Raw genomic sequence first — 27143 nt, forward strand, 5'->3', positions numbered from 1 at the left:
AAGCCGTATCGCTGGACTAAACTTTGCTTTACTTACCTGTGATTAGCAAACAGCCCCTCTGGGACTTTTGTCAGCTGCAGCCTGCTGCACGGCTGTGAAGCCAATCAATAACCTACAGATTACTTCCAATTCTTCCACGCCAATTTAGCATAACTAAATGGATACTTTATTCTGCTGCTGCTAATGGAAAACGCGTTTGTCCCCTTCTCCTTTTCTTGCCATAGTTTCAGTATCGTACAACCTCAACTGCTATTTACAAAACCATGAGTATGTAAGCCAAGACACATCAGGACTGAAAAAGGAAGCCCGTAACTACAACCAGCACTGAAACTGCACCAACTCCATCCAGCTGAGTAGGCATTTCTCATCCCAAGTCTTCCATCTCTAGCAGTTACAGCTCTCTCAAAGTTATACTGAACTTCAAGGTAAGAGTTTGTTTTCAAAATGCGCTCCTAGTCTAAAAATTTCAAATGTCTAAGTAAACCAAACAGATTGATTAAAAGAAGTCTAAAGCCTGTCCATAAGCTCTGCTGTTAAAATTGTCAGCAAGAGTCACCAGCACCTACTGCAAGACAAAACATGGCTCTATAATATTCCTTTTCATGGATTATCAAAGAATATTTATAATTATATTTTCTTCTTGTTAACAGGAAATATGTTCTATCACTCAATTTGCAAGCAGTATCTGTACTGGGGCAAGACCTCCTTGAAGTAAAACCCACAGGCTACAACACACATGCACCGAAGGAAACACATATAACCTAAAACAATTATTATACAATATGAGCTGTTGAAGCAAGCTGTCTTTGTAGTTCTAACCAGTATTCTCCAAAAAAAACCAACAGAAGTTTTCACAAACTTTCTAACATGGACATGTCTTAAAAAAAGCAACAACATTGTATTGTCCTGAAAATTGGTAACATCTAGTCTACAGCAGTAAAGGCAAGTTGTTGCAGTTTGCAACTCTGATTCCTCTAACCTCCACAGAAGAAAGCAGAATAAATTTTATAAAATGCACCTTCTCCCTAATTGCCTTTGCACATCTTGCAGTGTCACAATAACCTTCCTTTGCTCTACCATAGGCCAGGTAGACCTTTCCATCAATGGCTATCTCAAGGCACTTGGGTAAGTCCGCATATGCTGATCTAGGTTCTGCCACTCTGGATTTCTATTTGCCTCTAACTTGTCGCTGGACAAATAGCAATCATTACAGGTGCCATAGTATTTACTGGAGAAGGAGCTACCCGAGACAAATATTCCCTATTCCTCACAGTGATGCAGAAACTTAAACACTTCAGTTGCAGAGTAGTGGGGAGCTGGGTGGCTTTCAGGATTTTATTTCTTCTTCCTGTCTCCTCAAAAAGCCAAGTCTTACATTAACTTATACTTTTTGCTGTGGATGCCGAGAGATCAGGGGCACTTAGCTGTACTATGGGAATGATTTCACACAGCAGTGAGCCAGCTGCCGAGAAAGCAGAGGAAGAATTGTGGCACATAGCTCCAGTTCAGAGGACTTCAACAATTTGAGAGGGATTTGTGGATTCAATACCAACTTCATCACAGGTCAGTCCAGAGAGCGGCACCGCAAGGGAGACAGACTCTCTGTTGCTGTGCAGATCAGCAGATGGGCTGCTACAGTGAACCAACAGGAGCTCTTCCAGCATCAATGTGCTCCTTCCTAACTATAAATATGTTTCACTTACCTAATCTGTAAAGCAGAGACACAAATATGAAAGTAGAATCATAGAATGGTTTGGGTTGGAAGGGACCTTAAAGATCATCTAGTTCCAACCCCCCTGCCATTGGCAGGGAAATCCTCCACTACACCAGGTTGCACAAAGCCTCATCCAACCTGGCCTTGAACACCTCCAGGGATGGGGCATCCACAACTTCTCTGGGCAACCTGTTCCAATACCTCATCACCCTCAATGTAAAGAATTTCTTTCTTATATCTAACCTAAATCTGCCCTCTTTCAGTTTAAATCCATTGCCCCTTGTCCTATCACTACACGCCCTTGTCCTATCACTACACGCCCTTGTCCTATCACTACACGCCCTTGTAAAAAATCCCTCTCCAGCTTTCCTGTAGGCCCCCTTTAGGTACTGGAAAGCTGCTATAAGATCACCCCAGAGCCTTCTCTTCTCCAGGCTGAACAGCCCCAACTCTCTCAGCCTGTCGTCATAGCAGAGGTGCTCCAGTCCTCTGATCATCTTCGTGGCCCTCCTCTGGACTCGTTCCAGTAGCTCCATGTCTTTCCTGTGTTGGGGACTCCAGAGCTGAACACAGTATTCCAGGTGGGGTCTCACAAGAGCTGAGTAGAGGGGCAGAATCACTTCCCTCGACCTGCTGGCCACGCTCCTTTTGATACAGCCCAGGATATGGGTGGCTTTCTGGGCTGCTAGCGCACATTGCCGGCTCATGTTGAGCTTCTAGTAACCAAGCTTAGTTTTGATCAACTGGGATGCAACAACTGAATCAACTATAGATTTGTGCTTTTAGCAAATACTGCTGTGTGGATGCTCACAATGTTTCCGAGATCATGAAGTATATTGATGGTTAGACATGAGAGAGGAAAAAAATTCGAGGTAGTAAATCCTCAAAGTTGCTTCCATTTGTCCATACTGGCCATCTCCTGCCCTGGCATTTATTTGCTTTCCAGGCATGGGATCTTTTGAATGACCATGCATCTAGCAAGCGATGCTGCAATTTATAGAAGTGGATTAAATCTATACATATTTGGCAATTAAACCGCTGTTACCAGTTTTCTAACCACTCCAGACACATAGTGGATAAATACAAGACCTAGGTTTTGTAGATGTCTCCACAGTGAATGACCTTAGCGAAATGGAAGTGATTTTCAATATGACACTTTGTTTCAGATTTAGGTCAACAGTTAACTTTCCCCTAGCTGATAAAAAAGCAAGTATTTTATCAGAATCATCTAGAATTTTACTTTTATATAGGAAGGGCAGGACAAGAACATCACAGGAGTACAGGTTACTACTTCTGTGTCAGGATAAAATCTGCCAATGCTAATTAGGCAAGAGTACCTCAGTACACACGAAAAATATGCCAAAATACAACCACTGAATAGGAGGGGAAGAAAGGAGGTAAAAGAATGACTTAATTCCTTACCATGTCTTCTTATGGTAACATATAGCATCATACCGAGACATTATGATGACAGAAAGCACTCAATTACTTTCTCAGAGTCCAGGGATAACGCATTTACCTCCAACATATAGGATTTGCTTTTTCTGCTTTTCTGTCTGAATACCTAAGGCTTTTGCTACTCTTCTTGAAGCTTGAGCCTGGAACTGGCTGCCTGCTCACTTGCATACTTACATCTTCTGTCCCATACTCTTAACTCTTGAAACAGAAAAGAAGAGATGGGCTGCACAGTATGAGCACTGTTTGGGGGACTCTACCTGGAGAGACCCAGCCTGAGAGCTTCTGAGGCTACTGCTCAGCCTCCAGAAGTTTCTTATCTGGTTTATATGTTCAGACAGCCCCAACCTGGCAGCTCAGGCAGTGTAATAAATTCAGGCTCGTAAGACGGGTCTTGAATCGTAACACCGAACAGTTCAGCCCCCAGGCCACTTAGCTAAGCCAGCTTCTGTATGCATGCGCACGTGGAAATAACGCCGAACACAAACTCAAAGACAACAGATAAGTAAAAAGTTTTGTTTCTCTCTAAATGTACTTGCAGTAGAATAATCAGTCTTGGGATCCTTATACACAACCATGCCAACTTTTGAAATTAACACGTAGAAACAGAAACTGGAAAGAAACTTCATCTTCTAAAAACCAATGGAATTTACTCAACCTACTAGCATCTATCCCCGCAAACAGCAAAAATACGCAACTGTTAAGCACAGCGAGAACCTTCTAAACTACAGAAATATTATTCTCGTACCAGCAGGATTGAAACTCATCCAGAATTAAACTTATTTAGGACTTGCACAGATAAGAAAACAGTAATTAAACACAAGTTGGCCAACATATTTTTAAACATCATTTAGCATCTAGTGCAGACCAAGTAGGTGATGTTTAAAAATATCTTAGCTGACTGTGGTTAATTCTACTTGGGAGTCTTTGCCTAAAGGTTTGTCTTGACTAGAATTTGAAGGTGCAAGTTACAACATGCTGACGTGCTTTCTAAACTCTGGCGCACACAAGGCAGCAAACGTTTCTAATGTATGCTAGCTGGTCAAGTCGAAGCTTAGGCTCTTGACTTGCTACCACACGTGAAACCTACACCTCACATTTTCTTCATTAGAACTTTACCTCTTGGAATTCAAGCTGGAGCAACTGAGGAAATTATCTCCTCCAGCTGGACAAATATTCAGAGCTGGCAGACAGATGAAGAGCGTTCATCAGCTTCCAGTCCAACATCAGCTGGCTATTTTTGAAATACCAACAGAGGACATCTACAGTGGCTGCCTTTATAACACCACAGCTGAAGAGAGCTCTTGGCTTGCTCCTCAGTCTCTGCTCGTGGAGCTGAACAAACAGATATGAGGTGGCAATGTCTCCAATTGTACCAGCTAGTTTCACAAGAGGATGCTTAACCACAGCCTCAGTTACCACACGTCAGCTAACACAAGGCATCAGGACAACTTTTCTCATGAAGATTCATTCTTACCTTTTCTACTCGAAACAAGTCCTTTACCTCCAGCCTCCCACTACAAACCCTGGGGCTGCTCACGTTTATGAAAGGGAGAGGAATTATACTCTCTCATCAACATCTGCATGCTACCTTGAAAATACTAATTTAAAAGATCTCGCACTGAAAGAAAAGAGCTTCCTTCCACCAAATGCTCCACAGCCAGGTGAGGAAAGACACTGCATCCCAAACTAACAGCTCAGCCTTGGTGGCCTTGGCAGAACTTCAAGACATGCCTTACTCATAAAACCAAACTAATAAAAAGATAATCACTCCTCCTTCCTCCCCAAGGATAATACAACTTGGTGCTGAAGCAGAAATTAAAAGGAAGGGGACCATCTAAATTACATGCTGAAATAGATACTACAAAAGCAAGCAGCTGTGACATTTCAGCCAGGTGGTCATCTTCAGCTGCAGTCAAGAGGAAAAATAACTCTAGACATTTCCCTTGCAGATTCTTCCTGATTACAACCTTATGGCAAAACCACCTCATTTTCATTGCCAGTGTGTGTTTTAATTAATCCTTATGTTCTTAAAATATACTTTGTCAATTAAAAGCCATGTTCAGAGACTCTGGCTGAGGGTGGGGAGAGGAGTTTGAGATGTTTAGGCAAGATCTCTTAGTGCTGTAATCAACATGGATATAATAATCAAACAAGCTGTCGGTTGTACTACTTATTTTCCTGAAAAATCAGTTGCATACGTGCTGTCTCTTGATTACTGTTGCTTCGTCTCTCAAAAAGCAGATTAGGATTGTCTTTCAGAAAAGAAAACTTTTATTGATCTAAATCTTCCTTTTATCACTTTATTTCCCTAACCATTTTCACCAGCCATTAAAATAAAAACCTTAATAAAGTTTTACCCTTGACTGATTAAAAAAAAATAAATATATATTTATATATTAGAAGGTAGTGTCACAGAAAAGAGACTGTTTCATATTATATATGAGCAAAAACCAGAAACACAACAGACCTTGGCATCAGCACACATCTGGAAGGTAATCGAGCACTGCTGTCTCTTAGTGCTTTCAGAGGGGATTATTTTCCGTGGGATTATTACCGGGCATGAGATGGTCTTCAAAACCCCAACAGTGAGAGAGCAGAGCGCATCCTCTCTAGCCCTCACTAGAGCCCTTCCCCAAGGCTGACTGGCTGGGAGGTGATTGGTGCTCCCTTTCCAACAACCATGTGCTTGCGTCACAGGCAACCTACAGATGGACAGCAGGACAGCTTGCTGTCCTCTGCCTTCCTACCAGCTCCTGCATGGACCAGCAGTCAGACACCCAAAACCTTATCATCTAAACCTTTCACCACTGCAGGGCAAATAAGATAGCAAAATTTTAAAGGGTTAGGAGTGGAAATCAAAACAAGGTTAAAAGGTCACTAAGTCGAGGAGACTTTTGTTTTACTCGAGTGGTTTGAGTTTCGGAAGCCAGACTGAAAAACCTGCCAAGAATAAAAACAAATTTGATTTGCCTTCCTTTATGAGAGTGTGCCTTTTTAATTAATCCAGCAGATCATTCAGCAAATATAGTGAATGGAAATCATATCATTAAAATCCTTCAGACTACTTTAGATAACTCTAAACATTAAACCGAACTGCAACTGTTTAGAAGAGCATCAAAACATAACACACCCTAGCTCTTCTAGTTAAAAATTCACACTGGAAAATGGTTTCTGCTTTCTAAAAACCCTGCATTATCTAACTATATTTCCCCCTTCTAGCTTTCTATAAATACTTTAAGGTGTGGTTAGAAAACTGTGGCCAAGTTCTTCAAGGATTTCTAGTTTCCATATCAAGTTCAGGGTTGCAGTATATTTACATTAACATTTTCTGAAGAATACACTTCATTAACTGCTGTGGCAAAACCCTTGGTGGTCTGCTCCTCGCTGACTCTGACCATTGCCGTTTCAATCGTTTGCAAATTACTTCCAGATGGGTATCGGTTACACAGAGATGGAGCATTTTTATAACATTTATAAATAATGCAAGAATCCTACAGACACACGATAAGCATGCACTGCAGTGACACGCATGACAAGGCTTTGCAGAGGGGCACGTGGAGCACATAACCCAACAGGCGGATTTTGCCCACGGACAAGCTGGAATCCCTTTGCTTGTACCTCTGAGTAACACTCAGGTAGGACACCATCTCAAAGGTACAAAATCTCAGATTATACCTGAAAATTTTGACTTTGCCAGGGATCGGTTCCCTAAACACCGCCGTTTAGTGTCATGTCAGATGCCCTCTTCCACCTGGCTCCAAACGCCATCGGTCTCCCATCTGCGTCAGACCTGCCGGTCTCGTGTGGGTGTCTCGGATAACCCAGCACATCTGAAAACAGCATGGGATGTATACATGGAAGCACCCAGGTCACTGTCCCTTAGGTGACACAGAAGGCGCCTTTTAACTGAGCAGCCAGCTTGTACAAGTCTGGTACATCACTTCTTTCGCTTTTATTCACTAGTGTTCATTGTAGGATTCGGAAAATGATCCTCTGAAGTCTCTACACGCTATCAAATAATTCCTTGCATTAAGGAAATGACAACCCCCATTTTAAATGTCTCCTACTGCATTTTTTAATCCCATCCTCTTCATATGTGCACTGTGTAAGACTGTTGCCTACATAACACATTTAATTGCCTCTTACTTACATTCAATTAAATTCTGTGATTCTCTTTTGCAATATTAATTAACTAACTCTGTCAGGGGGTAATCTCCCAGAGCATTTGACAAATGGCAGGTTTAAAGCATGGTATAAAGACAACGGTGTCTGGGGTTGCCTCCTGGATGAAGAGCTACTACAGTCCATGGTGGTGTGGGTACTTACTGCATTCCCATTACGATTGCGGGATTTTCATTTGCCTTGGCATGTAATTCTTGGAAAAAGTTCTAGACGGAAAAGTCACTTCTAGCATAGATCTCAACACCACTTTGCTTTAACTCTGTCTCTTTTTCTTTGGTGTGGAGACTCATAGCCAGGTTTCTGTGCTGAAAAAGCAACTTTGCTGGTGCCTGCCAGTCAAAATTTAGATCTGTTCAACTATAAATAAAAACCAGGAAGAAGGTTTGAATATTGTCTTAGAGTGGAGAGGGAAAATTGTGGTTGTACAGTGGGAAGTACCAACAGTTTGTTTTTTTTCCTGTCTGCAACCAACAAAAATAAAGCTCAAAAAATTTCTGTACTCTGTCCCATAGGGAAATACGAATGGGTAGAATGAAGCAAAAACACATCATGTCTGGTGGTGGTCATTTCTAATAAGAAGGTAAGCTGCTTTTGTTTCAATCTACTTTAATCTATAATATTCCTTCTAGGAAGAATGTGAACTTAAGCAAGGGAACCTGGAGTTGACTTGTGCACAGATGACCGTAACCAGGTCTTTATAGACAGGAAGAAACCTTCCTTATTTTACTGCTGGTGGGCACGGCCAGAGTCTCTGAAAATAGGCTTCAAATTCGAAGCAGGCTGCTGCTGCAAAATATTGCTAACAACTCACAAGTCTCGGTTAACGTTTTTCAGCTGAGAAGTGCATTACACAGATATTGTCTACTTATGGCTCTGCTCTCAGTCATTTTCCTGTCTTTCTGCATCCATAATAGCTGTTAAATTGGAAAGAGTGTTTTTCTTTTTAATCTTTCTGGAGAATCTCCCACCTCTGCAGCTGTAGGAGGTAACTCAAACATTAAAATGAAAATTGTATTTTTTTTCTATTATACTAAGGAATTATGACTGTTTTGAACACACCCAAACAACTGGCAAGTATCGTTTTTACTGTAAAGTTGTTGGGGTTTTGTTTGTTTTCCTTCCATCACCCCTGAAGTTGCTTTAACATACCAAGTAAGCAGGCTAGCAATGATTTAAAGCTTCTGGATGTTCACATATAATTCTGAGATTAATGCCTGCCTATTTTTTTTTTTGCTAACTGAAATGCTAGAATTCAGGGGGACAATGAGGTACATGTAGCAAAGGGCTCTTAGGCAATAAGTACAATAGATGATGGCTGAAGGCTCTGCCTTTTCTCTTTACCTCCTGACACACCCCAGGGTTTATGGAAGTTACACAATATGCACACCCACCAGTTAGGTTTTATTGCTTAATTACCTATAGGGGAAAAATGAAGTCTCCCACAGTCACCTGAAGTTGCGAAAACAGAATTGTTTGGTTTTTCAACTTTTAGTGTGAAATATGACTGTAAAGAATATATTTGCAGTCCATTTTTTTTTCCAAAGTCTAACAAAACAATACACAGACATATAGCAGCGCATATTATAAAGCACACAGGGAATGCTGGTTAGTACGTATTCTGAGCCAAGCAAGCCTCCCCAGGCCTAATTTATTTTTTTTAATTGACTACTCATGTCATACAGCCTTTCTTAAATTGTGTCAGTTACACATGTCCACCATCTGAAATCCTGGTAAATCTGTTTTCCTTCATGAGGTATTCTTGACTATATTGCAAATTTAATACCTAAAATCAGAGGGAATAAGCCAGAATCTGCTAAACATGAAATAAGATACCACACATAATTCAACTGACAAATAAGTTCAACTGCGCTTCACAGTTGTACTGACCTGAGTAAAGCTACTTAAAAAACAGGGGAAACAGTTATTTAAGTGTATTCATAATGGTAGCTGCTATATTATCAGGATATAAGAAAGACCAAAATCATAAGGAGAGGTAGAACACGTTATTAGACCAACCAACATAGCTAGGGTGCAAGGAAGAAAAACAGAGCAGCTTTCAGGAACACAAGCCTTTCTTCAGGAGCAAGTTGTCCATCTCTTACAAATTTCTCAACGTCCTTGTTCCAGTGAGGTGCAGTGGTTGTATTAGTTATAGCAGATAACCAGAGTCAAAAGGTTCTGGGCTTTATCTGTAGTTTTGTTACAGGGTTAATTTATCCTGTTGCCCTCTACAAATGGCTTTCATTCTTTGCTTCAGTTTCCTCATCTGTAAAGTCCGAACAACACTTCCCTACTTCATCAGGGTTTATCTCTTTGGAGAAATGAGCTGTTCTTTCCCTTAAGGTGCATTTATTGAAAAACCTCTCAATACAACATTCATAGTTCCAGTCTAGCCAAAGTCACAAATAAGGACAGCCTTACTTTGTATTTTAAATGCTCTCTGTCTTATCTATTGCTTATTACTGGAAGTTCTCAATGCTCTCTGACAAAGGTTGAACAATTACCCTCTCTTCATAGATAAGGAAACAAAGGCACACGGAAATCACTTGTCACATAATAGTACTTACTAAAGTAGTAATTCAAAGTCAAAGTCTTCTCCCTGTTTATTGACTCTGAAACCCAATCTAATTTAGGGTTACACTCTGAAAGGGTGCTTCCAACTCTGCAGAGACATCTCAGTTAAGACTTCAGTTCAGCAAAACACTGGGCACATGTGCCTTAGCACAGCTCAAGGATTCAGAAGCGCAAGTATTACTTAAGTTAAAACCTAAAAATAAATCTAGAGAGCAGGACAAGAGGGAAATGGAAACTGGAGAGAGAATTTCTGCAGAGCAACTAAGAACAAGAAGCCCTGTACTACAGAACTTGAATTTCTAATGCAGGTCAGGATGGGCTTGTGAGCTCTGCATCTGCAGCCTACAGGGGCAATGGGAGCAAGCTGCTCAGTAAATGAAACAACGTATATTTTATGGAACTTATGCAACGGCTATACTGTAGCTCCTTTGGAAACAATGGTAATTACACACCTCTCGTGTTATCTTTGGATAACACTGTAATTAGTATGTGTCATCACTCTAGCCACGATTACAATAATTACCGTAAAAAGTCCCTTATAAGTAACATTTACTGTTCCGGTTTCCAAACATGTACAGGATTATTTTTTTTTAAGTATAATTGCTCTCTCTGTTCACAGCTCAGATCAACAGTTTCCTCACCCACCTTCCACTTTACGCAGCCATCTAACATTGTAGCAAAAATTTAACGTGTGTGAAATACTTACAGCTCTTCCAAGTAGGGAAAGTTCTTGAACGCATCCTCTGGTAGCCTTGTGATGTTATTCATGCTGATATCCCTGGAGAAGAAGAAATACAGGTTTATCAATAAACAGTAAGGGATTTTTATGCTCTAGGAAAGGATGAGGAAAAAAAAAGCCCAATCAGATGGTAAGTTAACAGAAAAAAGTATTCTAGCATTACACAGTAATATCTCTTTCTAGAAATTTCCACGCTAAACTTTCTAAGTACAGTAATTTAAGAATCCAGTCGCAGCAGAGACGTATACAATAGAAAGTTGATAAAAATGTTTTCTGACACCTAAGCCAAAAAAATTTATGGTAAAACTACAGGCTATGCATGCATGTAAGACGCTCTAAGGTACTGTTATCCCCAGCACTAATTTTTACCAACTTACACATGCATACAATTTTAACACAGAGATTAAGACTGCTCTAAAACCACAGCACATGAAAAAATAATAATAATAAAAAAAGATTGTGACCACCCACCATGACAATTTTCATCCCACAATGTCTTTAAAAAAAAAAAAGAATACACACATTGAGACTTAATAAAGAGCTTCTGGCAAACATGGCTTCTGGAACAACTGACAACAACAGCAGAAACATGTCCTAGCTCTACCACAGTCTTTTTTTTTTTTTTTTTTTTTTTTTCCTACAAAACCTGTAGAAGTCCTTGAGGTAATAGTTTTAAGCAGATTTCATTCTCAGTCTGTGAGCAGAGACAGGCCAGTAGCAAGTGCTTACACGATCGGTATGCAGACCTGTTTGGCTCTTTTCTTTCCGAAGGAGCAGTAAGTGGCAAACGTGATGCCATCACCTCAGTTCACACCTACATAACCATCACAGATAATCCAGTCCTAAAGCAAGTTATTACTCAATGTGAGTAAAAGTAGCACGAAAACAATTCAGTTTGATAATTAAACTAGTAACTGCCCAACAACTAATGACATAACCCAAGTTCTTACTTTCCACTTGGTTACTGTTTTTTGGGGGTTTTTTTTATATGCAGTTTAACAAGCAATTCTGTGAGACTCATTAGCACAGCCCTCCCAGCTTCCTTCTGCTCACCTTCTTCCACACGTTATTCTCCAGCATCTATGTGCCACCTCCCCATGTACTTTGGGTAAAAAGTAACCAAACAAAACCAAACCACCCTTTCCATCTCACTGATGGTCAACAAACACCACTGAAGCTCCTGCATGAAGATCTGAAGGGCTGGTGACTGCATGCAGGTCAGTACATTTTGTTTGCCACCCAAAAAGCTCAACCTTGGAATAAAGTACTAACCCTTGTCTACTGCTGGGGCAGATGTCCGTAGCCCACTCACAGCCACCACTGCTTCGCAATCATCTGCCTCAACTAGAACTATCACGTCTTCTGATGAGACAAAGAAAGATCAATTTAGACTTTTCCTGCTATACTGGAAGGGCACAAATCCCTGAAGTACCATTCTGCAGCAGCAAAAAAAGCCCCCTTGAAAAATTAAAAAGTTTCACATTCAGGGTATCTTCCATGGCTCCCACCCGCAGCAGGACTCGGTACTGATCTTGGGAGGTTCAGAGTCAGGTGCCGAGGATGGAGCACGTGGAGGGGTTGGTGCCACTTCTGAGGAAACGGTGTCTCGTGACATTTGTGCCTTCTTTCATGCTGTGACAAACCAAATGCCATGTCAGTACCATATAACCTACCCAAAATGTTGCAGCAGCTAATTAAACCACTTTCTGCAAAGAGTGGCCACATTATTCCTCCAGTTGCCAGACCATAATGCCTAACACAGCTCATTAAAAAAGTTTCCTTATTTATACTGACAACAGAACGCACTACGTAAAAAAACCTCACAGTTACAGCAGTTGACAATGTCAACTGATGTCAGTGAATTTATGTTGAGATTAACAAGTAACTGGCAACCAGTCTGCTGGCCCCGACCGAGCAGCACCGGCCCCGGCTGCCACCGACACGAACACCACACTCACAAATCTAGAGGTGACTGTTTCTTTGCACTAAATGTTTATTAAATAGCAGGCTGAAACTCCATTCCTCTCATCCCAGTGTAAACCAAGAGAGTTATTGCTCAGCAGCTGCTAAGGGTACAACTAACGTAACTCAAGAGCGATGGCAAGCAAAATAAGGTTCATGCACACACAGAACAAATCCAAGTGTGAGGGATGATGAAGAAAAACCACTGCGGGACAACAGGCTCCTTCACTAAGCTCCAGAAGGAGCTGAACTGGAGACGATTTATTTCTGAATTCTACAGCCCATGTGTTTTAAAAGGTGCATTTGTCTCGGCAGCAGCTTGGGTACCCTGAGATGCTGCAGTTGCTGAGGGGGGACGTTTTTCTTCTTGGGCAGGGAAGTAAATACAAGTATCAGATACTTGAATCGTCAGCTGTCTGCTCCATGGGAGACTGCAACTTTTATTTTCCCTATCCCCCATATACATTTTTCAAATTGTCCTGATTACACGTTTCACACATCCAGGTTAGTCCTCTCCTTTCCAGATGACTATGCATCGCCTTCCAGTATCAACTGGGAAGCATTTATGAAGGGAGCAGGAGGGTAAGAAGGGAGTGGAGACCCTACGTGAATCTTAAGAAATAGCAACCTGTGCAAGAAAATCACAACTCTCACACAAGACTGTCCAGGTGATATGAAACCCTAAAATCATATATACCGTATTAAATGATGGTAGTAAAAATAAATCAACAATACATACTGCCAGAAAGCACTTTACAAATGGTTACACATCGCTTTGTCAAGGATTTTGACTGCAACCACATTTGTTGCACAACATGATAGCTCTTTAGGACAAAAGAAGAAATCACATCCATCTGAAAGCAATAGTCTTGAAGTTTCTAGGGCTCTAACTGCCTGATTTTCAGCAGTGTCATATGCAATCCTAAATGAAGTCAATGGAAATCATGTAGGCATACGGCATGGCTGACATCCAAATTCCACATAATTTTGGCTTTCTCTGGGATCTGAAATTAGCAAAGAATGTTTTTTGCCTGTAGCTCCAAGTGTTAGCATCTACAATTTTAATATGAGCAGCAGACTCTTTGGGTGTAAGCACAGAACATCTTAATAATGATGATTTGAGAATCACCATCAATATCCACAAATTCTACTGAAATTCATTTTCAGCAAAACTGCATTTATAACAAGAACAGGCACAAAGACTCATTGCAATTCTGTTTTTAGCATTATGATGTGAATCTTCAGGGACCACTTATCACAATGCCTCGGTAAAAAGCTGAAATTATTACAACGTTTCTGTATTTGTCTTCATTACATGTGAGAGTAACTCTTGCTCAGTAAATAAGCCAATCTTTATTGCACTGATTCGCGGACTTTGGGAAAATATCAAGACACCAACTTTCAAAGTTTCTTAATGACCACCATACAAGTTTAAAATCGGGTTTTGTTTAACTAAAAACATTACTTAAAAGCAGTTTTGCTGCAGAAATCAAACTGATTGGTGAGGCATTGGCAATCATACTTGGGTAGGTCACACTTTGAAAATCTTCTAGAAAAAACTTTTAAGTTTCAATGTGAGGGAAGAGAAGGTCAAAATGCACTAATCTTATCTGAAATGCATTACCAGCAAAAGAACAATCAACACAGAAGGAAAAAATCCACAAAAAATTGTAAAAGCCAAAACAAGAAAGTTGGGTTTATTTGTTAAAAATATATATATAATTAGTTTTTTTTTTTTTTCTAGTCTACAGAATATCCTCAAAGAATGAGTTCATGGGCATTATTTTGCTGGTAATAAAATATTAAGTAGCTCATGAGCTTCAACGCAAGCATTTACAAACAGCATTAGCCAATAGATATCCATATCACTAAAATAAGATGAATTAATAACTACTCTCTAAAGTTTGCGTAGTCAATTTGGAAGATAGTTTTGATAACACATGTTTTATAGGAGAACTACAAGGGAAATGGACTAGCACCATGTATTGTGACAAAATGATGTCAAATACTCCCCAAAAAACATGCCCAAAACAAAAAAAGCCCTTGCCAAGTTTCTACGGCTTTTATTTTAGAAAATATTCATTTTATTATTTCTACAATTTCAAAAAACAAATAAGCGTCTGCAGAATCAAAGAGGCTGTCCACATAATAAAGATAAAATATTACTACAGGCCTTGGATACATCAAAGAAACCTCCACTGAGAAGCTGTCCTACTCCACATGTGTCTCCACCTCTACCAGAAAGACCTCAGGTCTACAAGCCCAGAGCTCATTTAAGGTCCTAATATATAAAATTAATTTCTAAGAACAAACAAAACAAATACCTAAGAGCACTTTCCCAACCTCTAGCAGAGTCCACGGGAACAATGCTATCACACAACAGAAGGATCACATCAGCAGTTTCCTGATGCCCCATTTCAGCAGGACTATGCTAAAGGTCCCATTCTGGATTGGGTTATTATATCCAGACACAAGTGCCCTAAAAACAGCAACACACTTACAAACCTTTTGATCACTACCAAAAAACAAAACAAAAAACACCAAACAAAAAACACCAAAAAAACCCCACACTCAGCCTAAATTTTACTGGTCCATTCAAGTTCAGACTCAGTATCTGAAAGGCTTTTCTTAAATTTATTGTTCTTTCATCGCTTTGCAGTACGATCTGGCAGCTCAAGCAACCTACAGCTCCCTCTGGAAATTAAACCCAGCCCCACGCTTTTATCTGGGACATTTTCCCAGGGAAGCGCAGAGCAGACATGACAGCTTTAAGAGGGGAGACATGAGGACAGCGATGCCGTGTTTTTTACACTGTAGATTTGGAGAAGCCAGGGGTAGACCTGCACCTTTCAGCAGTTATCCATTAACCAGGCTTATCTGTACTACGCAGCCAGGCTAAATCTTCGCTCGCTAACCAACTTCAGCTGAGGCAGGTCAGGGCGTGATGGGGCAAGGAGCTGGCATCGAAACCGAAATGATGAGCAGCTGAAGGTGGTAACCTCTTTAGCAAGAAGAGGCTGCATCTCAGGGATAACATGAATCACAGACTTAGAGTTACAATTAGTTTCGCCATTTCAGGTAGAAGAGATGCAATGCCAGAGTATAAACACAACCATGCTCCCTCCTACAGTGCTATTGCTGCCCTGGCTGCAGTTTTCAGTGATAAATAAGGTTCTCCTGCTTGGTCAGAAGTTTCGGCCTTTTTCCAGGAAGATACTACAGAAAAAAAAACCAAACAAAAAAACAACAAAAAAAAACACAAGCAGCTCGAAGAAACCTACTGAAAATGTTATTTCACCATCCCAGGTACTGCAGAGACTAATTTTAACAGGCCAAAGGTGGAAAAAAAAAATAATCAAGCCATGGTACTCCAGTAGTCATTTGCTGACTTCAAGCCTGCTCCAGTAAATCCCTTCAGGTTATTCTGACAACTACTTCAATCTCTCTTTCCAGCTTAGTTTAGCAAAGTCTCCTGCTTTCACCTAACATAGAAACACTTTAAAGTTTTTAACAATGCTTGAATGTACACTAACCAGCAAGGACGCTAAAAGCAATGAAAAACTCCTGCTGTTGAAAATAGGCACCAAAGGAGATAAATTAACTTGGGAGGGGAAAGCACCTTTGCTGGACACAGTAAAAAAACCACACAGCACCACATCTCCTCGCTGCATAAAGCAGGAGATTTAAACTATTCTTAAAGAAACAAGCAGCAGAGATTTCAGAAACCTGAAACAGGCAATAAAGCGAATTTAAACTTTTTTATCACACTCTTGTGAAAGAACTCCAGTTCCTAATGGAAAGTTTTGGTTCTTTTGGTTTTGGTGGGTTTTTGGTTTGTGGTTTTTTTTTTTTAAGGATTCTTTATTTCCCGCTAACCAAAGTCAAACTTCCCAAGGCTCCAGGACAAACAGAAATATTTCATATCTTGAATGGCAACTTACTAACTCTCTCACATTTAAAAAAAAAAGAAATTCTTACTTATCTTTAGTAAGTGGCGTCAGTCACAGCTGACTGACTTTGCTTTCACAGTCGACTTTGCTTTCACCAGTGCTATCATGCAAAAGAGAATTAGATAAAACTCACAGCATGTCACACCATCTCCTGCACAACACAGATCGCTTTCTCTCTCATTTTAAAGCACTGCCTCTACCATAAAGTAGCCCAACCCTTCTTAGATTTATCCTAAACATCTTTCTTACCGATTGCCAGAGCGTGATTCTGGCTAGGAAGGACAGTTGACTGGGGACAACAGAAACGCAGGAGAGGGACAATAATTCTCACAAGAGAAGAAGAGTTGCAATAACAAAGAGGGACCACAAAACGGAAACACAGGCTTCCTGTAGAGGACTACAGAAAGGACAGGCAAAAATGATAAATAAATTAGCCCAAGATATAGGCGGAGAAGGAAAGCGAACGACCTACAGTAACTGACAGGCATTGAAAAGGAAAACAATTATGGTCTTTCTGGACTGAGCGACATTTAGCCACAATAGTTTTGTTCGGGGTTTTTTTGACAATACCTGCTGTTCTTCACTGCACCTCCCCAGCCAAAAGATGTGCACGCTTCAGGTAAAGAAATTTCCCTCACTACCCAGCTCTGGTGTGCTGGCTTGTCTCCTAAAACCCACAGGACATGCTGGTGCTAGGCTTTCTATCCTGCATTGCAGCTTCGGCTATCAACGCTTGGATCTGCACCGAACTTGGGCTACACTCAGCTTCCCACCACATTCGTGCACTGCATCCGAAGGCATGCTAACAGCATAAAATCATCCACTTTAAAATCTTAAGCTGGAAAGACATGGACATATTGCTACAAAAAAGAAAATCAAATCTCAAACCCAATCAAGACTGGCTGGTTAAATAAAATCAAAATACTCCCTGTCACTTCATTGATAGCTAACTTCTTTTTGGCTCTCCACCTAACCTCTACCTTTTGTGAAGTTTAGAAGGGATGGGGGAGAGGGAACGGGAGGAGGGGGTAGTGTTTGTTGAAGGAAAGAAGATCATGTTTCAACAAGGCACCTTTAAAATCCTATAAAATACTCCCTCTGAGCAAGCTTAACCTGTTTGCTGATAGATAATAGCATGTAATACTGTAGGCTCCATTCAGTCTTTTCCAAGGTCTGGGCCCTCTGCCACTGAGTTATTTAATTATAACACTTACGAAATGAACTAGGCAGAGCTATCTATATTTGAATAAAGCCCTCCTACCTACTTGTACAAAACCATTAGGTAAAAGGTCTTAATCTTACGTATAATTCCCCAAGTAGTAACCTGATCCAGCTTCAGCAGTACTAGGAAAAGCTGGAGTTGTTAATATTTTTAGAAACTATGTTAAATAAGCCAGGTTATTGCACATGCAAGTCAACATAACACTGGAAAATACTTATCAACAATTAGCCATCCATAACCTCTCAGACCATTGATACATAGACAATGCTCCAATTGCATTAACATAGGTGAAGATTAACAAGACAAAGCAACAGATATTTTTCTTAGTATACCAAATCAACAATTCTTCACTGATTATCCAAAAAAGGGGACAGAAGTATATGTAGCTGTACTGCAACAGCAACAGTCAGTGCTTCAAACTCAGTCCAGGTCAACCACAACTGCCTGGTGTGCCGGTGGCAGGGAGAGGCAGAGGAGCTGGAGTGGAAGGGGGGCAGCGGGGAGAGGAGAAATCAGAGAAGCTCAAGGTTAGATCAATCTAAGTTGTACTACAGTGCTACAGTTTTGAAGAAACACATTTGGTGCCGAACTCCTTGTGGGAACACGCTCACATGATGAAAAACAACGTAATTTTCAGCCAAATCACATCTCAGCAGCCAGTCCCAGGGAAGACCAAGAGCTGAATTACATCCCTGGTTTATAGATCTACTGTCCCCATTTAGCCAATTCCTTCAGGATGAACAGAAAGCAACTGAATGGATGGAGTCAATGAGTTTGCACTAATACTGTCCCATGTCTTAATTGTATTCAGTATGTAATGAAGGTATAGAAAGCCTAGAGGATCAGCAAATAAATTAAAATCACACATTCATTCCACTAAAAAGAAAAAAGTTTCGTGGTTTGGTGGTTTTTTGGGGTTGTTTTGTTTTACTGTATCTTCCTGATAACAAGAAGCAAACAATTCACTTCCAGAAGCACCACCTCACGACTACTGCTTTGAACAGTAATTCCCTGCACTGTGAATCCAATGAATGCAGGGGAAATTCAAGAATATGTATTACATGCAGACATGCCAACCCCAACAGATAGAAATTATGAACAGGAGGCAAACGAATATCAGGCAAAGGAAAGATGATGTTTACAGAGGAGCCTACACTTGCAAAGTGTTTGAGCCTGCAATGGTGTTTGAGTTTAAAACAAAAGCTAAAGTAATACACTGAGCAATTAATTTCTTAAATTTTACATATTACCTACATCTATCACTGCAAGGTTTGGCTACCTCAGTCTGTACTATTAGCTAACATTTCTATGGCAATAGCACACCAATGCCCCAATGTGTTAGACTGGTATTGTATTTAAAATTTACATTCTCCCAAATTCTGACAAGGTCTGCACGACTACCAGCACCCATCTCCCAGCAGGAAGGGCCCAGCTCAAGGGCACCTCTGGGTATGCCAGCAGCCAGGACTCTGCAGTATGAACTATCCCATATCCTCCAACCCTTACTGCCATGCCCCAATGCATTTTTCTCCTTGTGATCTTCATCTATTGCTCCTTTTAACATGGACAAAGCTGTTTATGACAAAATAAAACATTTTTGCATTATTGTAGATTTTTCTGCTTGTGATTCCATCTCTCTCCAACAATCTTAAATATGGTCCTACTGCCTCTGATGTGATCACAGATACCTCCAACGCTTAAAAAGCACTGAAATGTGTTCCGTATCCACAGCCCAGTTTGCAGTCCCAAAAAGCCTATCAGCCATGCCATTTTTTCATTTATGAGCATGTTTCCTTTTCCTCTTCTTCAAGGAAACGTTCTTGTAGGAAAGGAAATATCCAAATACCTAAAGCCTTAGTCAACAACTGCTGTGACTGGCTAAACAGGACACAGGTTGCATTCCCACCCAGCAAATACACTTCCCATTTCCTAAGCACCCATGCTATCTCTCCAACGAGCACAAAGTCTTATCATCTGCTGTTTGTATTGCAACAAGAAGCTAAGGGCTCTAGTTCAACGTGTCAACGTGATTGGCACTGTACAAACACACAGTTGGAGACACTCCTTACCTAGAAGAGTCTGAGGTTTATATGGACAAGACAAACAGCACGGGAGGCAAAACAGGCATGCAGAGGTGAAGTAACCTGCCCAAAGTCACCAGCCCAGCCTGGAGCCCCCTGCAGTTGACCAGTGCTGCTCTCGTGCTATGCCCAGCTACTGCCCATCATGTTCTTTTCAGAACAAATCAATTACCTTTATTTTCCCTTTTTTTTTTTTTTTTAAGTAGAGAAACAGGATAGGAAACTGCTCCGACAGTTTCTTGTTTGATAAACGTGTAGTTTTCACTCCATTTGGCAGCAATGGAAAGAAATTACACTCTAACAGCTACGCAAGCAGTTTATAGGCAGTGTTTCCATAACCTGTTTTTTTAAGGAAGCAATCAAACTTCAAATCTCCCACCAAACCTGGCTATTGGAGGGGACAAAGACATTCAGAAGCTGTAAGAAATGGGGTACATGGAGCCCTTTTTCAGTAGAAATACTAAAAAAGCATGTAAATCCTGTTCATTCCAGTAATCCTTTAGCATTTTGCTGAAGCAAGAACTACAACATTTTCACTGACAGCCACAGAAAAGGCTAAAAAATTTCAGGCAGGTCTATTCCTGCAAGAGAAGTAACATCCCCCTCTTCCCCCACCATATTTGTAAGCTATTTCTCCTGCCTCCTCCTTCCCATGTCACATCAACCTGGTTTGTTTTTTGGGGTTTTTTGTTGGTTTCTTTTTTTTTCATCCAACGTGATGTCTAAGCTTTCTTTCAGACACAGTAACTAGCTCTAATGTACCCCATTCATGTGCCAATCAAGCCATCATCAAGATCTTAGAGAGAACAATACTTGTATGCAAAGACCTATTTTGAACTGGTATTTGAGTCACTGCAGGCCAACCATTAAGCAATCACACATACGGTTAATGGCCTATGTTGACACATGGCGGGGAATTAACCCAGAAAAAAAATTCCACCGCATTATTATGAAAGAGATCGTATCCTGGAATAGGAATATAGCAAGTCAACATGCTCTTCGGTTAATTTTTAAGAGCCACCCGTTTTGTGCAGATTATAGGCTGAAGGAAGGGTTTATTGTAAGCTAGAGAAGGAAACAAAACGTCTTTCAGTGCAAGAGTATTTCCCTTACACAGTTACAGATTATTTACAGCAGAGAGTAAAAATATGCATTATTCATGGTTTTATAATTATTTACTCTCCAGAATACAGTAACGCCAGGGAATTGAGTAAAAAAAAAAAAAAAGTATCAGGCTGTGTGACAAGCACACTAGTGAAGCAGTCTGAGGGGCAAGCCTATGCCCAGATATCCCTCCTATACCTATCAGCGTCCATCACAAAACTCGTAAAACCAACCTGTGCAGGACCATGAAGAAGTCCATGGACAAAACTGAGCGGGAACTCACATCATCCACGTCCTCGATCTGTAATCAACCTCAACATGTCCTGCTACCACCCAAACTCCTTGTAGTGAAGCTCTCAGCATGGTTACATCACAGCTACCCTCTGACTTGAAAGTTTCTAAAAATCATTTAGAAAAAATAACATCATTATCCAAAATTCCAAGAGTAACTACAGATTAAAACATCGGAAAAGTCATCATAAGCATTTGGTGATAATTCCCTTGGATTCATAGCCACTTCAGGTGACACAGACTACAGACAACTTCAGGAGAACAGCAGAAGAGTCAAAATCTGTAAGGACCAACATTTTTCAAAGGACCATCTTTGCCAGGCAGACTCATCATGCTCTTCAACTAGCATGGCAACTGTTGAAGGGGATCAAATCTAAGCAATGTAATTATTTTATGCTGATTGTGTGTCTTCTGCACTTTATCCAGCTTGTCTCCTGCCTCCAGGCAGCATGGCTGGGCTATGGGCAAAGCTACAGCAAGGTGTAAACCTGGAGGTGGAGCCTTTGCGTACAAGCATTCAAAATGCTGTCCTGCTCTTACCGATACTTTTCATTTCACTGACACGTCTTCCAGACACGGGAAACCACGAGGAATACTTTAATGCCTTCATCTCATTTAACAATAGTCCCAGTAAACTGGCTGGAATAACAACTCTCCAGGTAAGAGGCATGAACCGAGGATCATCTTAGCCCAAACACGTGCATCGAAACCATTCATTACAACCATCATTTTTGGCAAAATTTGAGATTATTTGTGAAAGCTAGTAAAGGTAAGCAGAAGGGTTGTTTGTTTTAATCCATAGCTCTTCACACATGAAGGGAAAGGAGAATGCAGCAGCAGGTTACATGCTTAAGGCTTTGACCTATGGTGCCCACCAGAGTGGGTTGCATGATGTGTTTTCTTTCTGACAAAGAAGATTGGTTTATATTCCCATCATTTTCCACCTCCATGGTGGAACTGTTTATGGGCAGCATTCTGTAATCAGATCACTACGATTATCTGGATTTAAACAAAAGTATTTCTGAGTTTTGTTGTTTTTTTTTTTTTTTTAAATCAGAGGGAGTTAGCTGTCTTCTATATAGCATGGCCTCAAAGAGTGCTGTATCAGCACAAACATGGGGCAGCAGACTCCTAAAGTAGCAGGAAAGAGGAAAAGTACTGAAAGAGACAGTGGAAACTTTGCACTAAAAGAAAACATAACATGTAGCTACGCCTTCAATGAACTCAACATCAGACCCCCTGAAGGAGTTTTACAGAAAGGTATTTGTCATGTTTTAAGTAAATAAAGTTTAACAGCATGTTTGCAACCAAGTTAAAATAGAGCAGTATTGCCAGGTGCAACAACTGTCCTTACCATCACGAAGTCGTACTGAACCATCAACCACAAAGGTAACCATGTCATTTTTAAATGACTCTATAGCTTTGATTTTTCTTTAATGAGTTAAGTCAGCCCCAGGTTAGGGAAATATCAGAGTTTTAATTTAAAGCACATATTGCTAAACCCAACACAGGCACTTCACACACGATCAAGCCAAGGTTTTGTTCGTTACTATTGAGGAAGTTCTCAAGCATTTTTTGCTTATCAAAAACTTCTGTGAACAACCATTGCTGAAACACTAGGAACATCACCAAACTATGTAATCAAACCAGTTTAATGAGATATGGGTTCCCCTCCCCATGCTAGTCTCAGGTCTTTGCTGCATACCCACAAACACCTATAAGGCACATTTCATTCCATTTAATGGCTTCAAGGGCAATTCCATAAAACTTAAACTGCCTCAACAGGCATGTAAGGAACCACACTCACCCTTTGGACTCCAAGGACACATCTTGCTCCACCCAGCAACACAGTATTTACTATGACAAACATTTCACACCAAAAGCTCCCCATTACATCTCTGGACACAGATCCACTGAGGTTCAGTTCCTTGCCCCAGCACAGACTCATTTGGTGGGTTTGGACATGTTGCTTCCCCTCCCCAAAGCCCAGGTTCAAAGCAGAATAACACTTTCCAAGAGGAAGGGGGAGGATAAAGCTACGGATGTTTCTGAGCTATCCAGACAGAGCTTGGCACTTAAATCTGTTTATACTGATAGAAAAGCAGTGCTATCATTAAACTCATATATTCATATAAAAATCTTCTGTTGCATTTTCACCCTGTGTTTTTGCTCTGTTGCAAAAAGAGAACACAAACATCTACAACTCCAATTGCATAAAAATGCCAACTTTAGAAACTCTAAGTACTTTGAATTTTATTCATTTTCTTCTTGTTTATTTTGGTCTCCTAGTCTGTCCCACCCAACGTTTAGAAAGCAACCTGAGCCTCAAAAGTCTGGGTAAGCCCTACATTTTTAGAAGGCTGAAAGCAAAAAAGCAAAACAAAGTTAGTGTATGAACACTCACTGATAGAATGAAGCCAGAAGACAAAATGTAAACATCTCAATCAGTTCAAACCTATATACAAAAGCTTTAGCATTTAAGAATTTTTTTCACCCACATGTAACTTGGATGTAACTAAAAATTACTTCTGAAAAAAAAAAATCTTTTTCTGCAATATGGAGCTATAATTATCTATATACAGTGGGAAAAATAAAAGCACACAGTACCGCTTTCTAGGGCCAAAATAGATTTCATGGCAGCACCTGGAATGGTCTTCATAGAACCAAACATGCTTTTATGCAGCAATTTTCAAGGCATCTTAAAGTAGCGGATGAATCATGAGCAGTTTTGATAAGATGTAAAACTTAAGATTTTTGGAAATTCTTTATCACCAATTATTGCACAGCATTTCAACAAAAGAGCAATTTCCACTTTATGACATTTGAAGGATTACAGTCTGCCTGAAGTCTTCTGAGTTTCCCACATGGCAGCATTCAAGTGCGCCAACGTACAATCCCTGCACTTCACTCAGGGAATGGTACCTTCAAACAACGGTAAAGCGAGGGTGCTGTCTACGGACCAGACGTATATCTGAACACAAGAACCTAAACAGCCTCACTAGCTTCCTATGAGCTTCTCATCCTCTTGAGTCATATGCTGGTTTCAGTTTCTGGTTGCTCCATTGCTTTCTAAATTTGGCCACCAACTGGTCTCCTCTCCCAGAAGATGGACGGACTAGTTCTACTTCTGCAAGTAACCCTCGGACAAATCTTCTCCCCCCACCTCCCACCAGACAGAGCAGGGTCTCACACCTAGGGACCTCCCTCTGACAGGCCCCCGCGCCCAGGAGACGGTCACCCTTGTCACCATCGACACCTCTACACGGGCAGCCATCCCTGCCAGCGTTGTGCAGGCGACTTCACAGCACCACGCACACACACATCTCGTAAAACTTTATTTACACGTACACATTTCCTTATCTCTAAAATGGAAAGACGTGGTTTTGATGGATGGACCACTCGGCGGATAAGGAATTGGCTGGATGGTCACACTTAAAGAGTTGTGGTCAACGGTTCAATGTCCACGTGGAGGCCAGTGACCAGTGGTGTTCCTCAGGGGTCAGTACTGGGACCAGTGCTATTTAACATCTTTGTTGGAGACATGGACAGTGGAATTGAGTGCATCCTCAGCAAGCTTGCAGATGACCCCAAGTTGTGTGGTGTTGTGGACACGCTGGAGGGAAGGGATGCCATCCAGAGGGACCTTGACAGGCTGGAGAGATGGGCCTGTGAGAACCTCATCAAGTTCAACAAGGCCAAGTGCAAGGTCCTGCACGTGGGTCAGGGCAATCCCAAGCACAAGTACAGGCTGGGCGGAGAATGGATTGAGAGCAGCCCTGAGGAAAAGGACTTGGGAGTGCTGGTGGATGAGAAGCTCAACATGATCTGGCAATGTGCGCTGGCAGCCCACAAAGCCAACTGTATCCTGGGCTGTATCAAAAGGAGCGTGGCCAGCAGGTCGAGGGAAGTGATTCTGCCCCTCTACTCAGCTCTCGTGAGACCCCACCTGGAATACTGTGTTCAGCTCTGGAGTCCCCAACACAAGAAGGACATGGAGCTACTGGAACGAGTCCAGAGGAGGGCCACGAAGATGATCAGAGGGCTGGAGCACCTCTCCTAAAAAGACAGGCTGAGAGAGTTGCGGTTGTTCAGCCTGGAGAAGAGAAGGCTCCAGAGTGATCTTATAGCAGCTTTCCAGTACCTAAAGGGGGCCTACAGGAAACCTGGAGAGGAACTTTTTACAAGGGCGTGTAGTGATAGGACAAGGGGCAATGGATTTAAACTGAAAGAGGGCAGATTTAGATTAGATATAAGAAAGAAATTTTTCACTCAGAGGGTGGTGAGGCATTGGAACAGGTTGCCCAGAGAAGTTGCGGATGCGCCATCCCTGGAAGCGTTCAAGACCAGGTTGGACGAGGCTTTGGGCAGCCTGGTGTAGTGGAGGGTTTCCCTGCCCATGGCAGGGGGGCTGGAACTAGATGATCTTTAAGGTCCCTTCCAACCCTAACGATTCTATGATTCTATGTTCTCAGGAACTTGGCAGAGGTACGCTGACACCAGCCAACAGATGACAAGTGCCCTCAGAGCCGTATCCTCAGATGGTTTGAGAGCCTCAAGCAAGGCTGCCTGCACCATGCTAAGCCCAAAAGAAGTACAACTAACTTCAATCAATGTGGGCTGGCAATATATTGGGACCTGGCAGGAGCATTCACATCTGCAGGCAACAAACCATCCAGTAAAACAAAAAAAAAATAAAAATAAAAAAATCTGTAAAGGAAAATAATAAGTCTGGATGAAGAGAAATCAACCGAAAGCACAAAAAACTCCTCTGTATGCACTGAGAGATGAAGGAAGGATGTCCTCATAGCTTCCACCTCCAAAGGTTGGAGGACAAAAGGCAGACTCTCCTTTCACTTGCAGCAGAAAGCTACGCAAGACGAACATCGTCCTTTTTTTTAAATAATACTGAAAATATGAAATATGAAATAGACGAAATATATGCCTGAAATATGAAAAAAATATGGCTGAATGCAGATTTTAGAAGGCTATGCAAACAGGCCACCACAAGCAACCTACCACGACCACTGACAGGCCTCCTGAGCAGCTAACATGCCAAAAAGTCTTTCAGCGTAACAAACTGAGATGGACCAACTCTGAGACATGGGTCCTCACTCAAAATTTGCCCCAAACTGGAGAGGACTTCTCCAGAATCAAAAGCATCAAGGAACCTATTCTTCATCAACCAAATATTTTCATGCATTTAAACTACAACTAGAGGCTTGAACAAAGAAAATTTAAGAGGAAAAGAATAAATTTTGAATTATAAAAGCAAGAATTGTGGGAAAAGATTTTATAATGTACTGGACCAATCAATGGAGATGTGGGAGAAGGGGTGGCAAGTTTCAGGCACAGAGACACTTCCTGCGCTCCCTAATGGCATACAGACACCAATTTTGCTGTCGCAGGACTTGCTGCTAACCTGCAGAGGTTGTCCCTCCGTCACTCCAGCACACAAAGCAGCCAGCACAGTCTGAGCTGGCAGCCATAAGATGGTTCATGCACACCAATTAGAAAAGCCCTATAGTTAAAATTAACAGCAAAGAAAAAAAAACAAAACAGAGGAGAAAAAGAAATCCCAAAAACCTCACACTCTCACATGCCCACAGAAAAAGCCAAGTACGCTGTTAGCGTGGGGAATCCAGCCCTTTACACGTTCCCATTCCACATCAGCACATTCACAGTAGTTTTCAATAAATATCTACACAAGCCACTGGAGGGGGAAAAATAATAATAATCTGCTTTCTTTCATACAATTCCACAAAAATAACTGTCATCACAACCATCCTTGTGGCAGAAAAGTCCATATTCGCCTGCAGTGAAATCCGTCTGCAGCTGCCCTGTGGAAAAGACAGCCAATAATTGGCTT

At 41.2% G+C, this 27143-nt stretch overlaps 1 protein-coding gene across 1 annotated transcript in view; it reads right to left on the bottom strand.

Annotated features, from left to right (window-relative positions):
• Window positions 1–27143, bottom strand: part of LGR4 (leucine rich repeat containing G protein-coupled receptor 4) — an 82610-nt gene that overhangs the window by 35768 nt on the left and 19699 nt on the right. The window contains exon 2 of the mRNA XM_086613163.1: window positions 10635–10706. Within this exon, the coding sequence (XP_086469289.1) occupies window positions 10635–10706 (72 nt within the window). The remainder of the gene's footprint in view (window positions 1–10634; window positions 10707–27143) is intronic.

Source organism: Tauraco erythrolophus, chromosome 6 (assembly GCF_009769465.1).
Source record: "Tauraco erythrolophus isolate bTauEry1 chromosome 6, bTauEry1.pri, whole genome shotgun sequence".
NCBI classification, from domain to species: domain Eukaryota; kingdom Metazoa; phylum Chordata; class Aves; order Musophagiformes; family Musophagidae; genus Tauraco; species Tauraco erythrolophus.